Source organism: Cupressus sempervirens, chromosome 2 (assembly GCF_028749045.1).
Source record: "Cupressus sempervirens isolate cs-2001-9-10 chromosome 2, ASM2874904v1, whole genome shotgun sequence".
Lineage (NCBI taxonomy): Eukaryota > Viridiplantae > Streptophyta > Pinopsida > Cupressales > Cupressaceae > Cupressus > Cupressus sempervirens.
The window spans coordinates 311,798,736-311,817,344 of NC_143119.1; the positions used below are offsets into that span (position 1 = coordinate 311,798,736).

General features: G+C 34.2%; 1 protein-coding gene across 3 annotated transcripts in view; it reads left to right on the forward strand.

The window, feature by feature from the left end:
* The window catches only part of PARP2 (poly(ADP-ribose) polymerase), a 188,065-nt gene that overhangs the window by 105,287 nt on the left and 64,169 nt on the right, over positions 1–18,609 (forward strand). For all 3 annotated transcript variants that reach the window (XM_089813536.1, XM_089813537.1, XM_089813538.1), the window contains 2 exons: positions 11,522–11,584; positions 11,716–11,796. In XM_089813536.1, coding sequence (XP_089669662.1) covers positions 11,522–11,584; positions 11,716–11,796 — 144 coding nt within the window. The remainder of the gene's footprint in view (positions 1–11,521; positions 11,585–11,715; positions 11,797–18,609) is intronic.

The window sequence follows — 18,609 nt, forward strand, 5'->3', positions numbered from 1 at the left end:
TTTTAATTATACTTTTATATTTATAGAAAATCTGAAATTATGAGTCATGACAATGGTTTTTCAAAACAAGAACAATGATAATGTTTGCAAATGTAATGTATTGTTTTCAGTTTCAGATTTGTTATATGTTTGGAATAATAATATATTGTTGGTAAACAAATTGTTCTTTCTTATAATAACTCTCAAAACACCCAAATGTACAAAGAACAATTGAATACAACAGTTGGGAAAATGTCATTTGATGATTAATTTCCCTCTGAATTACAGATACAGCTTCCTTGTAAATGATTTTCAAAGAATTTGTTTATTTCTAATTCTACCATGGTATGCTGTTGACTAGAGAACAGAAGAGGCAAACCAAGTTAGGCCTAGGTAGAACTAACTCCAGCAATGGATTGGTCTTGGGATGAGATCAATTCCGGAAATTCACACATCTTATGAATCCGCATAATTGATAATGCAATTGTGCAGATTTGTATTATAAATAAAATGTAGGATGAAATGATATGGAGCTAAGATGCAAGACTTTGATTTGCACATCACAACAAAAGTATTTCTTTTAACTTCAGTAATTCTAGATTACTTGGCAGTTCATTAAATTGAAAAGAGAAACAAAACTCTGTTTGTCTTCAGATTTCTAATCTAACTTGAAAGAAATACATAGATTAACATATGCATGGAACAATAAATCAATGGTATCAAACATTTCTATTCTTGTCTTTGCAACAAAGAGTATTTCACACCACAATTTGCCGACTTTTTTATTAACTTAGAAAAATACATATATAGGCTCCCTCTTAGAGTTCTTGACTAGTTACAGATTCATTAGTTACATTAACAAAGCATTTGAATCGCTTAGAAATCCAATAGTCATCAGTTACAATTCAATGCATCAAAGAAATAAAGTAGAAATGGTTAGAAACTCTCAAAATGGTTTATATTCTTCACTGATTTGTAATAGTCACCTTGGCGCCAAAATTTATATTTCATATCCTAACAGTCACAACAAGTTTGAATCTCTGCCGTTGATCTCCTATCAACGATCACAATTTAAACATGGCAACCATTTTATCTTAATCCTCGTCGCTCCTTCGCAGCTGTCATTCATATGATGCCTTTAACCAATGCGATGATGCAATTTAGTAACTATTATTTCATGTCCCAACTTCATAGCCTAACATCTTCGTTCATGGCTTAACAATGCGACGGTGCGAAAACTTATTTCTTTAACTGTCAAATGCTTTTTGCTTTTTTACAGCTTAGAATGTCTTGAATGCTTTTTAGCTCGCGACCTTGCGATTCCTCTTATTCACCACTTCGCAACTGCTCACTACCTCCTTTTACTAATTGCAGCGAAGTAGCGATGATTGCATACTAACCATGTTCGCACCGTTGCAACATAAAAATAAATTGTTATTTCAAACTTGTGAAGTAGCAAAATCTCTCGAATCTGACTGTATTGCTTCTTTGCAACTGTTAATCACTTCAAATCTTTATCTCTTGTGATGTTGTGATCACTGTTTTGATTGATAGTTTCTTCACTTCACAGCTTCGCAACTTGAAAACCCTTAGCTACATTACCATCTGCGATGGTGCGATGGTCTAAACTTTAACTGTCATGTTAAATCTTCGCACCATTGCTACCTGAATTTCTTTAGACTAGAATTGAGTCGCAATCATGCAACCTTAGCTTTCACGATTTCGCAACTTGAAAACCTTTGACTGTATGATTACTTGTGATGATGTGATAACTGTTTAGAGTTAACTGTTACTTTGTTCACAAGCTCGCAACTTGGAATCTTAACTCATCATTTAACCTTGCGACAGTGCAGATATGCGCTTTCGCTTTGTTGCTGCCTTAACTCTGGGTTACTTCTAACCACCTGTAACCATGCGATAACTGTTTGGCTTAACTACTACCTTGTTTCTCGCATCTTCGCAACTTGAAAACCAGAGTTTATTTGACCTCCTATGGTGTTGCGATGATTGCACACTTAACCACCCAGGACGCTTTTCGCAGCTTCGTGACTTATCTTTCATCATATGGAATGAAAGCTGCGATGTCGCGAACACCTTTGAACTGATCTTCATCCGACGGTTAGGAATCCATTTCCAAGGGCAATTGACTTTTCAACATGTGAAGTGGGTATTCCAATGTATTCATATCGTTGATTTGATTTTGATCTTCGTTCTCGCCACCTTTGACCAAGGTATTTTCCATTATTAAGCAGATTGAGCATATCTAAAAACTTCTGCTACCTCCTCTGTATTGATCGGAAAATCTACCTTCATGAGCCGAAACCCACTGAGGAGAAGTTAGATTAGAAATTCCTATAGGAGTTGCAATATGAAGACTGGGAATTTGAATTTCATCTTCGAAGAAATGCATTATGTTGTGAGTGAGTAAAATATGATCTTTATCGAGTTAGGTACTAAACTTACCCATTAAGAGACACGAATTTAGGATAATCCACTCGGTTCACCAGAAGAGAAGGCAGATGAGAGAAACTTGATAAAGACCTCCTAGCCTAAGGAAAACTAGACCTAGATTCATCATAAGATAAATAGAAGAATACCACTTTTAACTTGACATCTAAGGTTCATTTGCTTTAACATGTGGAGAACAAAAGTGGGGGCAACATATTTGATACATGTTTAGATGCATAACAGAGAAGACAAACTTTAAACATGAACAAGAAGATCATAAACCATATGACAATGACATATTGCAAATGATAAACTTCTGACTTGAACGGTGATAAAGTTTATTGTTAATCAATATTGTATAAAACTGTCAAACTAATTAGGTATTGAATTAAGCTTGATAAACAACAAGCTGATACGTAAACAAAAAACCAATTTTTTTTTCAGAAATTTTAATCAAGGTCCTTAGCTAAGATGATCTCCATCGAGTACCTGGTACTTGGGATACACGTACCCGATACTTGGGTACGTGGGCACGAGTACCAGGGGTGTGAGTACGAGTACCCATGCAACCTTGCAAATAAGGAACTAATGCCCTAATCCTTATAATCAAATTTATCTACTTAACACGCAATAAAGATACATGAAACATATTTAAACCATTAACTACACATGTAAACCAAATCATACGTTGTTCATTTGATAACATTATGAAGAGTACACAATACTTTTATTCATCATGTATTTATCTAAATACAAAGAAATATACAATGTCATAGCATTATCATAACTTCATTCATCCTTTGAAATAATACAATATTTTCACATTTCCCTTTATTTATCCTAGAGATATCCTTTACCCGTTTTCATAGCTTTTCATTTCATGATACATATACATATGAGCTTTTACTTTCTTCAAGAGTTTACATTACAATATTACATAGATTTCTTTCAAGGTGATGGAAGATATAGACTTAAAGAAATAATCTTCGACCGCTCAAAATATATTGCCAGCTAACCACGTGGAGCCATAAATGGTCCACACCCTCGAGCTAGGAGATAATACCATTATCCACATAACTTCTAAGGTAATCTACGACTTATACACCAAAATCAAAGTACAAAAGTAACATAAGGCCACAAAGCATAATGCCCAAAATGAAATCACAAAGCAAATGGACAACTAGAGGCAAAAGCATGTGTGAGAGGTTTGACCACATCTAGGTGAGTGTCATCATATATTCCTATATGTTGGGATTAACCCCTTGAGCTAAGGACCATCCCAACGCATAGAATGTCCTTACTTTTTGTATTGTTGGGATCAACCCCCTAAGCCAAAGACCATCCCACTACACATAATGTTTGCTCCCCGAGTACTCCAACATGCATGATATCCAATTATCTTGATAATGTGAATTCCCAAACCCCCATAACCAATTAATTTTATTAATGTTTCCACATGATAACAAAAACTCACATGTAGAGCTAGCTCAACAAGGCCTTGGTCTCTAACATAGGATCCTCTGAGGGCCACTTTTGGGCCCTAGCACCTACGATGTGCCACTCACCTAGGGCATCTACCCTACTCATAGAAAGAATCCAAAAGCACAAGAGTTATAGGGCATAATAACCTAGGGTTCCATACCCCTAGTCCCAAACCCTAACTCATACATCAAGCATAATCACATGAAAACATCATAGAATCACAAAGATATAAACAAATTCCTTTTCCAAGTAACCACAAAATCCATAAGTCTCTAGTGACCAAAACAAACTCATTAGAAATCCAATTCAACCATTCACAAACAAACTGGGTTAGGACACATTTCTAAGGTCCCATACCCCTAGGTCAATCCACTGAACCCTAATTCATTGCACAAGCAATAAGATGTAACAAACACATATGAAACAATTTACAAGAATGAATATGATATCTATAGAAAGTAAATGCCTCAGAAGTATATACAAGGTCACAAAACATAAAAAAGACAAGCTGAAATGTTGATTCTTGAAATCTGGCTAAGTCTAAAATTTCTTAAAACCTCAAAATCTAAAATCTTTATTTTAACTCCTACAAAGCTGAAACCTATCTCAAAAGGTGTAGGATGTATAACATAAAATGTAACTTTATACTTAAATGTTTATTTTATGTTATATTCTGGTGCAGAAACTAGACTCTGGAGGTTAAAATTTGCCTTCTGGCTAAGTTAATTCTAATGCTGCACATTTGTGCCTTACTCCCACACTATTATTTCATATTCGTGTGTATTTCTTCAAATTGCTGCCCTTCCATGCAGTATACCTGCACATTCATTCAATATAGCTGCGTTTCTGTTCAATTAGCTAAAATTATGCATTTATTCATTATTGCTGCGCTTTTGTTTCTTATAGTTGCGCTTTTGTTTCCTATTGTTGCGCTTTTTTCTCTTATAATTGCGCTTTTGTTTTTGTAAGACAATGGTTTTGTTTAAGGTGACAGACAAACTGGGAATGTGCATAACTCGTCATATGTGCATCATTCCTACGCATTTGTTCCAGAGACTACAAAAAATATATAGAATGTTATGAACTGAACTTCCAAGATTCATCCTGAATAAGGGAGGGGTTCCTTACCATTTCAAGGCTGAATCCCAGATTGGAATCCCCACCAGTATATCTCCATAGGAGTTCAATTCATAGCAAACTGGCATGGTTTGCAATCATGACATGATAAAACAAGCATAAATTGGACACGTCACAATCATGGAAGTCAGTAACAACATAGAATTCTCAGAGACTCATTACTAGGTATTCAAGTTTATGTTTCTAGGACTAAATCCCTTTCTACTTCATTTCAAAATAGACAACGAAAGAAATAACAACATAGAATGCACATAGATTAATTACTAGTGCTCTAATTTATGCTTCTGGGTATGGAGTCATTTGAACTTCATTCAAAATTTCATAGTTTAAGAGAGGAAGGAAGAATCATGGCCTACTTGGATTCAAGCCTGTAGGTTGAATGATAATTTGATGCTTTCTCTAATACTCCGCTTTTCATCCTAAATCTCCAACACCTTCTGCAATTCTCCTTCCTTCATTCCAACAGTATTCCTCCAAAATAATATTCAAAAAACTATCCTATAGTTTTACCACAAATGTTTTCCAATGTTTTTCTCCTCGAGAAACCCCATATTCATAGGGGACTATATGTCGTTTCATTGGAAGCATCCATTGCAACTTACATCCCCTAAGGTTTGATTAAATAAATCAAATCTTTAATTAATTAATTTATTTTTGTTCCAATCTCTAACTAATCTTTGGGTTGTCATGTAGTCCTAACTCAAAGGATTCTTGTGGTACAATGGTTAAGGCACTCTTCCTCCATTCATGAGGTTTGGGGTTCAATTCCCATTATTTTTTATTGTTGCTCTTTTTTCTTCTTTCTCAGTCAATTGCAACTTATAACTTATTCCTTTTACCATGGTCCTTGAAGAGTACAATAGACGAGATGGTAGATAGTGGTTTAGTAGTTAGGAGGTCAGGTGTTCAAGCCTCCAAAAAGGGTTATAATGTATTCCTCTTTTATTTTATTCAATTACTTTTGGTATATTTATTTTGCTTCATCTATGTACAACTAATTAACTAAGATTCACCAAAAAGTGTATTTGAACTAATGCCACATAGATACTAAGTGTAAATGTATATTTATTTAGGCATATATGTGTGCAGTCATATATAGTTGGATAGATATACTTAATTAACCTATGTAAACATCATGAGATCAAGATCACCCAAAACTCAAAATAAAATTGTAACAAACGGTTTTTCATATAAAAAACAAAGACAGTTTATAAAGAGATTTTCCAAACAATCATTGAACAGATAACTGAATTCCTTATCATATGACATTAACTATTTTAACCATCAATGATTAATTGAAATAACCATGTTCAACTGAGATAACTATATCAATGATCAATTGAAATAACTAGAATAAAGGTTAACTGAAAATAACTATATCAATGATTAATTGAAATAACTAGTTTAGCTGAAAATAACTGTATTTAACTATAATAACAATTAACTATCTTTTTTTACATACAGGTAAAGTAAATGCTTATCATGGAAAGAAGAAAAGAAACATACAATTATCATTCAGTGAGTCTTTAGTTGGTTGTACAAGCCTCGGCTTTCGGTAAAAGGAGAAGCATTGACTTAGGCTTAACCTTCCAACCTCGGACCATACTTATCCTCACACAATCTATTGAATTAGAAAGACCCTCCCTACCTTGGGATTGGGCTTGAGATAATCTTAGTCCAGCCTCTTGAGCGTTCTGGTGTTTAGAATGTTTGCACAGTTATGGACGGACATGTCTGCATAATTGGCACTACTGACATCAAGTGATCAATAGATAACAAACATGCCTTTAAACTACCTTGGCCAAGGTTTTGTGATGGGTTCAATGACGCGATCACCACCGCTCGACTTGACAACAGGAAACATTAATAAGGACGAGCATTAGCTATTAAGTAAGATTATTTGGATTTAATTGTATCATATGCGGTTTCACTTACATGTCATTGCAGATTTCATCTCACCTCTTCACCTTTCCTTGGCTATACAGCCTGTGAGTCCTAAGTGTTCAGAATCTCAGAGAAATCGGCTCTGTTCTATTAATTCATGACAATTAGATGCTTTCAGCATTTCGCAATCTGTGATTTGAGAGATTATATTCTTTAAGACTTGTAGGAATAAAAGTCATTTGATTCTGATTTCCAATGGCAAAAATAATTCATGATTCCATGTCTTGGATACTTTGCTATGATTTATAGTAACAACTTCTTAAGGTTATTTAAGTATGAATGAATATAATCTGCAGTTTATTGCTATGGAAATCAAAATGCATTAATAGTTGATAAAGGTCAATATTTGGAAAATGATCAACTATATGACTTGGTATAAATTCTGGAAATGTCTGAGTCTTGCTAGACGCTTGTGTATCAGCTCTTCTTCAAATTGATTACTAGGTGTAACCACAGTATGTAAATGCAACCTAAACTTCAGCAAGGAAGAACAATATACGACAGTCTTGTAACAAGAATGGAAATGCTATAATCTGCAGAGATTTCAATTGGAGTTTGCAGAGTTTCGAATGGTAAGTGGAAGTCGAAAAATATGAGCAAATGAAGGATGGAAATAATGAAAAGAGTCAGGAATGATAAAGGGAGTCGATCTTGAGAAAGGTAGTCGGGTACTTGAATAGATATATCCGTCTCTCACTCTCGACTTCTATTAAAAAGAAATAACGTGACTCCTTGGCCTCTGTTACATAAAGAATATCTTGGCTCTTTGAACGCCAATTAAAAATGCCAAGTGTTAAATAGATTTTTAAAACAAAAAGAAAGAATAAAGGTTGGAAGAAGATTTGAAGATTAAAAATAAAAAATATTATAGTTTATATCTATCTACGTACATGTAGATATATTTGTGAGGTGGAATCATTATATTATAAGAAAAATAATATTATGGTGTCACTTTATATTTGTATCTATGTGTACATACATAGGTATATATTAAAATAATATGGTGAAAGATCATTTAAAATCCTTGGAGGTACGTATTATATTTTAATTAAATTATTTTATGTTTCTTAAATTATTTATTTAATAGCTCGTGCTGGTCGTACAGATTTATCCTGAAGATCAAGTCGCTAGGTCCTTACCAAAGAAGTTTAAGGTCATACTTGTCAATCCTATTGACTGTAAGCTAGTATCCCATTCCGTTGATCCTGTTAGCAATGCTTCCCCCCTTCATCTTCTCCTGCAATCACCCGTGAAATGCTTCCACCATAATAACAAATTCCATAATAATTTTCATATAAACATTTTAAAGAATTTAATTATTAACCATAATTCCAAAATCAATCAACTGGTAAACATCATATAACAAATAATGGTTAATGACCATCTTCATTAACAGTTAATACAACGAATATAAATAACTACCTACTTCACATGATTATGAAAGAAAAAACTGCGTTAAATCCAACGGCTATGAGAAAATTTAAAATTAGTTCAAAAATTGGGATGTAACAAAAATATTAAAATATCAAAGCATTATCTCAAGATAAAAATCAAATATAAAACTACCAGTGTAAAAGTGAACTGTTGCAATACCAAATTAGAGGCAAGAATCCCAAAAGATCCCCAAATGGTAGGCATCTCGCTAATCAAGAATTTTAGGCTTAGGGCTCCTAGCTGGATCATGTTTTCGTCTCCTTTCTAACAACAACTGGTTCAAGGATTTTTGTGGCACGCTCATACCTATGTTTCGATGCCTGGTACCTACACACACTTCCATCACCAACCAACAAAATACAATACATATACATATACAAATAATGAAATGCAAGGCAGGAAGAGTGCAACATTGAGTAAATCTCTTGAAGAAGTGACTATGAGTGCCTCCCCTCATCTTGAAGACACACCAAGTAGAGCAAACATACATATATATAAGGCATCATGGGTTAGTTTAAGAAGAAATAATAATCAGAACATTATAAACAAACTATTGAAAACATAATAACGATTTAGAATATTATATAAAGCATTATAGAAATCAACCTTATATAAAATATGATCAAGTGTCTAATGCAAAGCTATATCTGACATCATAAGCAAGAGGGATGTGTATGATAAGTATAGAAATGTTCCTTAACATATTATAACATAAGCACCTAGTTGATAACTAGTTTTCGAGGAGATAGGTACCATTCTTTTCTATTAAGAATGTTGGATATTATGTTATAGTTTTATCTATGCATTAATTTGTCAAGGAGTACTAGAAGTAACCTTAGCTCCAAATAGTCCAAATGTAGATATACTATGTCCAACTCTACCGATACTTGTTATTGATAAATATGTTAATATGTTTACCTTATTAAAGAGCCTGGTGGAGTTGCGCTCACTTTATGCCTATTCCAATTCAATCAGGAGTCGAGAATTCAAAGTCCCTTCAGCGCTATGGTGTATTCATGCATAAATCTCCAAGCGTTATTCACCGGTCCGAGGAAAGCTTCGTTGGCGAACGATAGTACCATTGCTATTGCCAGCTAGAGTACGGGAATTCTCTCCTCCCTCGGCATTGCCGCTTCGTGTGAGATCGTTGAATAGAGCAGCTAGCCGGCGATCATCTCTTTCAACCTGGGTATGCACGGCCGGGTATGTCTTGACACCAACCACATAACGGGCTTTTCTAATTGCCTATCTAGCATGTGCACGTAGTTCTTTCTGGAATCTCGCGTGGGTATTACATATATTACTGATCTTTATACAGCATGCTACTTACTTTGCTCATTCATTCTCAAGCTTTCTAAATTTTTTTAATCTCTAAGGGTCATACCCTTTTGAATTGAAGATACACATCCTTTCCATTTTTGTCTTTTTGGCCTTTCATTTTGTATCCTCTTTTTTGTTAGAATTAATCATCACCTTCTGCAAACTAATGAGTTGCACCATAATATTAATTAATAAACCATGTGTTGATTCTAACTATGAGCTTGCTTCGTTATTGTTCATTAATATTTACATCGCCTGTGTATATTGTTTCTTATAATCATTGCTTCTCTAAATCATAACACGTATAAAACGTCTTCAATTAAACTGATTTTCTTTTATAGTTTCTTCTTTTTGATCATATTAATTGCTATTTCTTGATGCCACAAGTATATTATGAAGTTCTTGTACTTTTTCCCATCACTGCCATGATTATGCAAATCGCTGTTTTAGCAAATATAATTGTTAAATCCTTATTGCTGCCTTTTCAAGTTAATCCATGCTAATTGTGGAGTTTGATGGTGGTTACAACTGCTGGTAGATTTCTTAAACAAATCATATCTGTTCATAGTGTGAATTGTGTTCCTTCATATTGCAATTCACACTGCTTTAGTCATAGTCTCCTTCACGTAGAAATCTCTGATTATATTATCTTGATCAAACTGCACATTATCAATTGGTAGGCATCTAATTAATCGTATGAGATATATATCAATATATGATCAATCTTGTTCTCTTTTATCATATTTAATTTGATTGCTGCCTTAGAAGATTTTGTAATTATTGACCATATGAACACAAGCCCTTTGTTAGTATGCTGTAAATGAAACAGAGATTATTGTTTATATTCATTGAAATCACTCCATCAATATATACTTTGGGTGCTTATCATAATGGGTTGCCTTCATAGAATATATTTATAACATTGTTGTTTTGGGTACCATAACTAAGGATCAATATACCAAACATAATGAAGTCGGCTACTCTATGGTATAGTGATGCCAAACAGCTAATGATTAGGTTGTAATGAGAATATCGTTTGTCATATTTAGGTATTCATGTGGACTTTGTTTTTTTCTCTCAATGCAAATCACCCTTACGGTTTACCATCACCTCCTTTTTAATGCTCTAGTCGCTGCCTAATCCATATTTATTTCTCCGTCGAAGAATATAGATGACCATCATATTTTTATTCCTCTTGTCGGCCAAGATGAGATTTTATAATTTGAACTTTAATTGCTCCTCGTAATTGCTATTACTCTCTCGCTGGGTCAATTAATCTTCAAATACGCATTTGGGCTTAGACAAGTCAATTGGCACTTACATTAAATGTCTGGCTTTCAATAATCCTAGAAGTGTTGTTGTAGGTATTGTAGTAGATTCGGTCAAGAAATATGTTTAGATCTTAAATGTAAATGCCATTCACATCTTTATTCATAGCTTTGTTAATAACCCACCTTTCTTAGTTTGTTGTCCATACTATCAATATTGTTGATATCTTGTTCCCTGAATTTGTACTATACTATAATCCTGATTTCTTCCTCACACACATTTGACATCAATGATAAAATAAAGTTCACAGCTGAGTGCCTTTGTACATTGTACAATAGTTTGGTGATGGGTCCATTTTTGGATCGGAGACTTGCAATAATTACTGTCTTTGTTTTCATTGTTTTGTTTATGGCCATTATTTTTGTGGGAAGTTTTGTAATCTTGACTACAGTGACAGAAAATGGAATGTGAGCCTTGTTATAGCTAACAAAAACTTGTCCTTTTTAAGGTGGAAGCACTGGGAGAGATTGAACTTGCAACAAAATTGTTGAAGGATGATATCGTAGAAGATGTAAGGCCTTTGATATAAATTGAATACTACCTGTTTCAAATTTAAAGCGTTTATCTTGTGATAATTTTTTCCCAAATCTTTATCTGAATCGATGTCTCAAAATTGACATTTTTTGCATTCTACATTTGCAGGAAGATCCTTTCTATTCTCATTATCAACGTCTTAATTGCAATATCTTGCCTCTAGATGAAGACTCTGAGGATATTGCTTTGGTAATACTTCTTTATTTCAAATGTTCTAGGTGCATAATTGTTAGTTTTTTTAACATAGAATAGGTACACTCTAGAGAAATTCTTATAATCTTTAGTTTGGTATTAATAAATCAAAAAAATGCTTCTTTGAAAAGGAAGTAAACTATGGATGAGAATGGAACATGGGAGATTGTATTTTCTTTTGAAACTTAATTTTTTTTTTTTTTTTTTCCACTAACTAAACAATGGCTTCGGTGCACTTGTTTGTTATGTCATAATTCTCTCTGCAAATGTTTTCTCTTATATCGAAAAATAACATTTAATATTATTGCTCTGTTATCATTTATGTTGAATATTGATAGTATTATCTAATATGAGAAATGGGTAGGAACCTTGCAAGTGAATATTGTAACATACCATTTTTACTAAGCTGAAAATATAAAACATATTCTAAGATTATAACTGAATATCATATTGGAATGACATAAAGTAGTTGAAATCCATTACATCATATAGAAAGGAAAACTATCAATTGAATTCACTAGACAAAGATAAATAATCAGAATGTAAGCAACGACTATATCCATTTCATATGAAAGACAACTTATATAACTTCCATAACCAACTTATACAAGTACATTTTGAAAGAAACTAATAATTTAACTATATTTACAATTATGCACTTCAAGGTAACATAAAAAGTATGTACAAGTAAAAGATTAAGAATTTATACATGTAATGTGATATCTGTCGATGTGTTTTGCAAGCCTCAGCATTTGGTGAAGAGGAGAGGCATTGACATAGGCTTAACCTTCCAACCGTGGACCTTAACATATCCTCACACAATCTCTTATGAGAAAGACCCTCCCTACCTCGGGTTTAGGCTTGGGGCACCATAGTCCTGCCATCTGAACATTCCGGTGTTGAAGTGTTGGCTAAGCAATAGACGAGCTTGAAGAACTCTGTCACCTAGCACTCTGACCTCTAGTGGTCAATTGTGGGACGCATGCTTCTAATCTACCTTGACCAAGGATTAAGATGAGCAAATGAACAACCTGATCAACACCCCTCGACTTGACAACTGAATATACTTTGGACAATCATGAGTTAACTTGGGCTAAACAGTTCTTTTAAAATGTTTATGCACTTTAGTTACTGATTTACAGTTTGTTCTTGCAAGGATACCTCTCTTCTTCACCCATTCATACTTGACCTTGCTGGTCTAGGGTGCATCCTGAGAGATTGCTGGTAACTATGTGCTCTTTATCAATCAGAATTTATGTATATCAATTTGACTCTTATCTCAACTGGCATATGGCTAATACTAGTGTACAAGTTGGATATATACTTTGTGAAAATTGAAGGAAACTTCCTCAAGCAAATAATACAATATTATGCATTATGCAAGATTTGTTCAACATTCTAAATGTGACCATTTTGGATCAGACTCCACGGGTCTGTACTAGCACCTGATATGCATGGATGAAAAAACTATTGTGTATATAGAAGAACAGTGTTGATGCTTATCAGAATTCTTGATACATCTTGAGCCTTTGTTATGACCAAGACACATAACCAAGATCGTGGTTACACATTATTATAATGTTCCTTCATTCTGTAATGAGATTCAAAAAGAAAAGATGCATCGTAAAAGGCATAGCATATGAAATATGAGATAAGACTTTTGAAAATGATTTCCTTGACCTGAAATGCAACTCAGAATCTGTTGACGTGATCTTATAACATAGCTCCACGCAGAATCACTGTCTTAAGCGTGGCCAATAATGTAGTTGAGGTATGGTAATTTGATCCCAGGACACTGCCGGAAGGAAGTATGGAGAAACAACTTCAGCTCAAAGCAATCGCAAGTGGAGAAGAAAGTGAATTCTTGTTGTTTTGTCCTCAGCCGTGGGGAGAATAAATTAATGCCTCATGGCTTCTTCGATTACAATAAAGGAAGCTCGATCATGACCAAACACCGATTACAAGAACTTAAAATTTTCAGTACTTAAATGAGCGATGCTGAAATGAAGGTGGCAAACACTTACTGATATGAAGCCATAATTAAAACATAAAGATTATACTTTCTCATGGTTATGCCAAATATATATATATATTGTCACCATGCTATTGAATTCTACCTATATATGCGTGTGTAATTTTTGAGAGCACATATAATTCTTTTTATCATTATATTGCCCGTGCACACATGCATATATGTATATATACATGTAGGTGTGCAACTTATAGATGTTAGAAAATAACATGGTGTCATTCTATATATATATATATATATATATATATAAAGTTACAGCTGTTACCATTCCACATTCTTGTAATTAAAAGAAAGGAAATAATTTCTCTCAAGATATTGAATGTTTAATATTTCGTTGTTTTTAAGAACCAACTGAGTAGCTCATGACTGTCCAAGGTATACTCTATTGCCTAGCCGTTAAATCCTTCACCAATTAGTTAGAACCCATACCTGATGGTCTGGCGATGGACTACACTGGTGCCCCATGATGGATCTTTGATTTTTTTGTAAAAATTGAAGTCTCCATATAGAAAACTATTTCAGAGATTTGATGAAGTTTTGTCACAAGAAAAGAAATCACATTCGTTTTTGATGGTTATATGGATATTGAAAGATATAATCAATATGATGCAGTAGTTATTTCATCCATCCACATTAAGGATTGCTGTAATAGCCCCAGCCAGCTATAACTTAATCAAACATTAATTTCTTTCACAATTCAAAGGTTTGACATTTTGTCAAACACTTGGCAGGCATCTTGTTGGCTTTGATTTTTTGTTTGACAATGATTTCTTATGATGATATTGATGCATATAAAAAGGAAGTTAATATGGAATTCTGAAATGAAAGTATTTCTCTCAACACAAGGATAGATAATTAGCTCGAAAGCAATTATTCTGAAGTTTTATTAAAATCAACAATGGCTGCAATGATGTAAATTATTACAAAAAATGAACCTGTCCAATGTATAGTTCATAGAATGATTGCAGTAGACTTCAAATTATGCACTCTCCTTATACTAGCAGACCCAATTTGCAATGTCTGGATTTGTAGATTAAACCCTAATAATGAGAGTAGGCCTTGTAAATGTAACTGCAGTTCTTTAGAAATTCCAAATGTATATCTAGATGTTGAATGCAGACCCTCCGACTGTGAATGTGGACTATAGTAGAACAATCTCAAGCCTCAAATATGTAACCGCAGCCCATAAGCAAGTCAACGCAAGTATAAGAGTTTATGGCAGCAGTCACAAATATGAAATATCCAAACCGCCCCCATCAGATTTTCTTCAACACTTAATCACTTCTCAACAACAATTAGCAATAGAAGAGAAGCTAGGGCAAATTACTATACTTCAGCAGTAATTTGCAATCGCAATTCCCAGAATAATTTTCAGACTTCACAACTCTTAGCCAAATTCAAGATAATAATAAATAATGACTTCCAACAACAGTAAGAATAGTAGGAAGACAAAACAATTCCTCAAAATTAATTCACAATACCTCAGCTGTGAATTACCAGGTACTTCTCCAATCCAAACCCTTATACTTTAGCAAGGGCACAAACCACAAACTCAAAATTGTCACAAAGACAACAAAGGCAAATAGATAATCAAATAATCAGATGCTTTTCTCATCAAATGTCCTCATGTTTATAATCTCCAAATGGCATCGGTTTTCCAAAAGAACTCCACTGAAGAATCTTGCTCTACACAACATTAGAATATAGTAAAGTGCCATTAATATAATTTATTAATTGCTTTTGGCTCTAGAAAATGACCCTTTCCACCATAACTTAAAATTCTGACATGCAAGGCCACTGTTTCTTGTTCCCACGATTTAAAACTTTTCATCCTAGTTCCAACGAGCTATAATACTGAGGTGACCAACAAACAACACCAACAAAAATAGCAACCTCAATGTATTTAGATGAATAATAATAATAATATTTCACCCCTCTTGGGAAAACAACTGAAGAAGCATCATATTCGAAATGTGACAACACCAAAGTAATCTCAACGATGAAAGACGATAGATGAACTGACAGGGTGACATACAATAAGTAGATGCTCCCTCCAAAATTCTTGGAGACCAAACTGGAAGCCCGAAATAAAAATCAAAAGCATCACGCAACCCCTCTAACTGAAATGAGCTCATCAGAACAAATAGTTTGACTTGCTATAAATAATAAGCCTTTCAAATGGAGCCAAAACACACCATAGGCTATTGGAAAGCCTATAAACACATAACTAAGACCCTCAAATCCTACTATCAGCTCATGAGGGTCCTAATGGTGAACTAACCTAGCCAATTGCAAGAAGCTGCGAAAAGGGGGACATTACAATTGTGCATTTGTAACAAGAAAAGAAACATTATATATATAAGTGGTTGTGTGAAACAGAGGAAGTGAATGTTGTTGAGGAAATTATAATGATGATTGCATAAATAGCTAAATACATGTATATTTATGAAGTGAGACTGGATCAATAAAGACATGAGTTAACAGTGCATACTCAGGGGACGAAGATTACTTTCACATAGTCAAATAATACCAAACACAATTCAAAGGGATTGAAATAGTAGAAACCGTCATATGATATGCTCGATAATCTTTTGCTGATAATTCGAAGATATACATGTTTATTTAAAGCCAGTCTATAGCTGCAATAAACCAAAGACCAATGGATGCAGAGGCTCGGTGGATACAAAACCAAGGATTTTGGATGTATTGGCAGAGTAGAATACTCAAGCTTCAAACTGCAAGTCTGATAGGAATAAAGGAGAAGATAAACTTTAAGGTCAAATAGAAAAATATTTTAGACATCATGATAGCAATAATCGATTCATATATTCCTTACACGACAACTCTCGTGAATGATGAATGAGTTTTCAAATTTCAAATATTTATTAATGCGAGAATTACAAAGGTGGTGGTTAGAATGACTTCGGTGAATATTATGTGTGGTGGGACAAATGCAAAGAAAAGTCTACAGGCATCCAAGTTCAATTGATCGATAGACTTCAGGCTTCAGAAAATAGCATCGTGATTTTGTGCACCGTAAGATCCAATGATGATAGAAATGATGGATATCTGGCTAAGCGTGTTAATAATTGGTAGCTTTAGTTGGATAAACTATAGTGCAAATATATATTATATATTATATATATAAGTTTTGTGAGATATAATATATATATTAATATATTAAATATATGAGATATTTATTATATTAATTACATTATGATGAATAGACATGTCTCGTGAAGAGACATGTCCATCCATACTTCATCCTATATTAGAGAGATGGCTGCCATTTGGAAAGTACATACCAAAATTATGGCAGTGTTATTACATTTGCAACAGATTTGGAAAATATTAACATGGTATCAGAGCCAACTGCATATCTAACAAATTCTTGCCTAATCCATGAGGAGTTTCTTAACTATCAAATGAAGACAATGAACAAACCAGTCACCCTAGAAATCGTATAGAACCCAAATTCCAATCACATCCTTGATTTTTTCTATTATTATTCTTCTTTGATGGTGAAATGTATGTAAGTCTTTGTAAATAAAATAGAAATCGAGGTAATGGAGAGAATAAACAATATGGACAGTGGATAAAAGAACAGGCTCTAAATTTACGTTTGAAATAGGAGTCAAATATTTCAACGCCATTGATAAGCCAGCCACCTATTAGAGGGTGTTGCAGATATTTGACCTAACAAAAGACCATATTATTATTGAAAATGTTAAATTAAATTTTTGTGCAGAAACATTACAACTCAAAGATAACTGAGGGCACTCAGTTGGCAATGTGGCCCAAGGCTGACACGGGAGTGCTTTTCCTCTGTTGTGGCATAAGAACCCTTGACTTATATTAGGTAAAGGATTAAGTCTTGTTAATTTGCATATTAGTTGTTGCACAGATAGTCTGGATATTGGGAGAGACGTGTTACAAAGCAGTGACCCTTTCAGTAATGTAAGAGTTCGGACTTTCATCAATTTTTTTTTTCTCAAGGAAAACAAACCCAAACCTGGGAGGAGGATATCAACTTTGAAATCATAGAGTATAGACGCTCGAAAAAGTTTGTGATTGGTTCACAATGTTTAATGCCCCTACCTGGGTGATATGGCTAGCTCGATGGCTCACATGAAAGATGTGTTCGTTGTCTGATTGAATTGTGTAGCTACTTGGTGTCTCACCAATGTGGGTTGAAGTTGGATTCATTGTTGTGATGACCACTTGGGAAAAGCACTAGAAGTTCCAAAGAGGGCACAGTTTGGGGCAAAGTTATATCCACGTGTTCCTACAATAACGTCTAGGCGCACTCATGTGCTAGTCCAAAATCTCCAAATCCAAGTCGTGGCATGAGTGAGGTGCATGGGCCATTTGAACAAGTAATCACAGATAGCAGATTAGGAGAGCGCATGAGGAAGTATAAAATATCCCAATTGGAGCACCAACAAATAACGTTGACATCATAATTGCAAAGGAGGAATGCGGGAGTTATATCTACTCCATCGTAAGATGCCATGTCTTCTCTACACTTGTTAGAGTAAAAGAATGAAATAGGACAAATGGTTGGTCTTGATTGCTATCTGACAAAGACTTATATGTATCAACCAAAACTATTAAAGAATGTGTCAACGGCCAAGGAGGCAAACACACTATTGTCAATACTCATATGTGATTGGGCATGGATGGGATATGAGATTGGAATATAAGAAACAAGTTAAAAGGGAAATGGGTCCTATGAGCATAAGAAGCATTAGGTTCCACTCATATGTATTTAAGGTGGA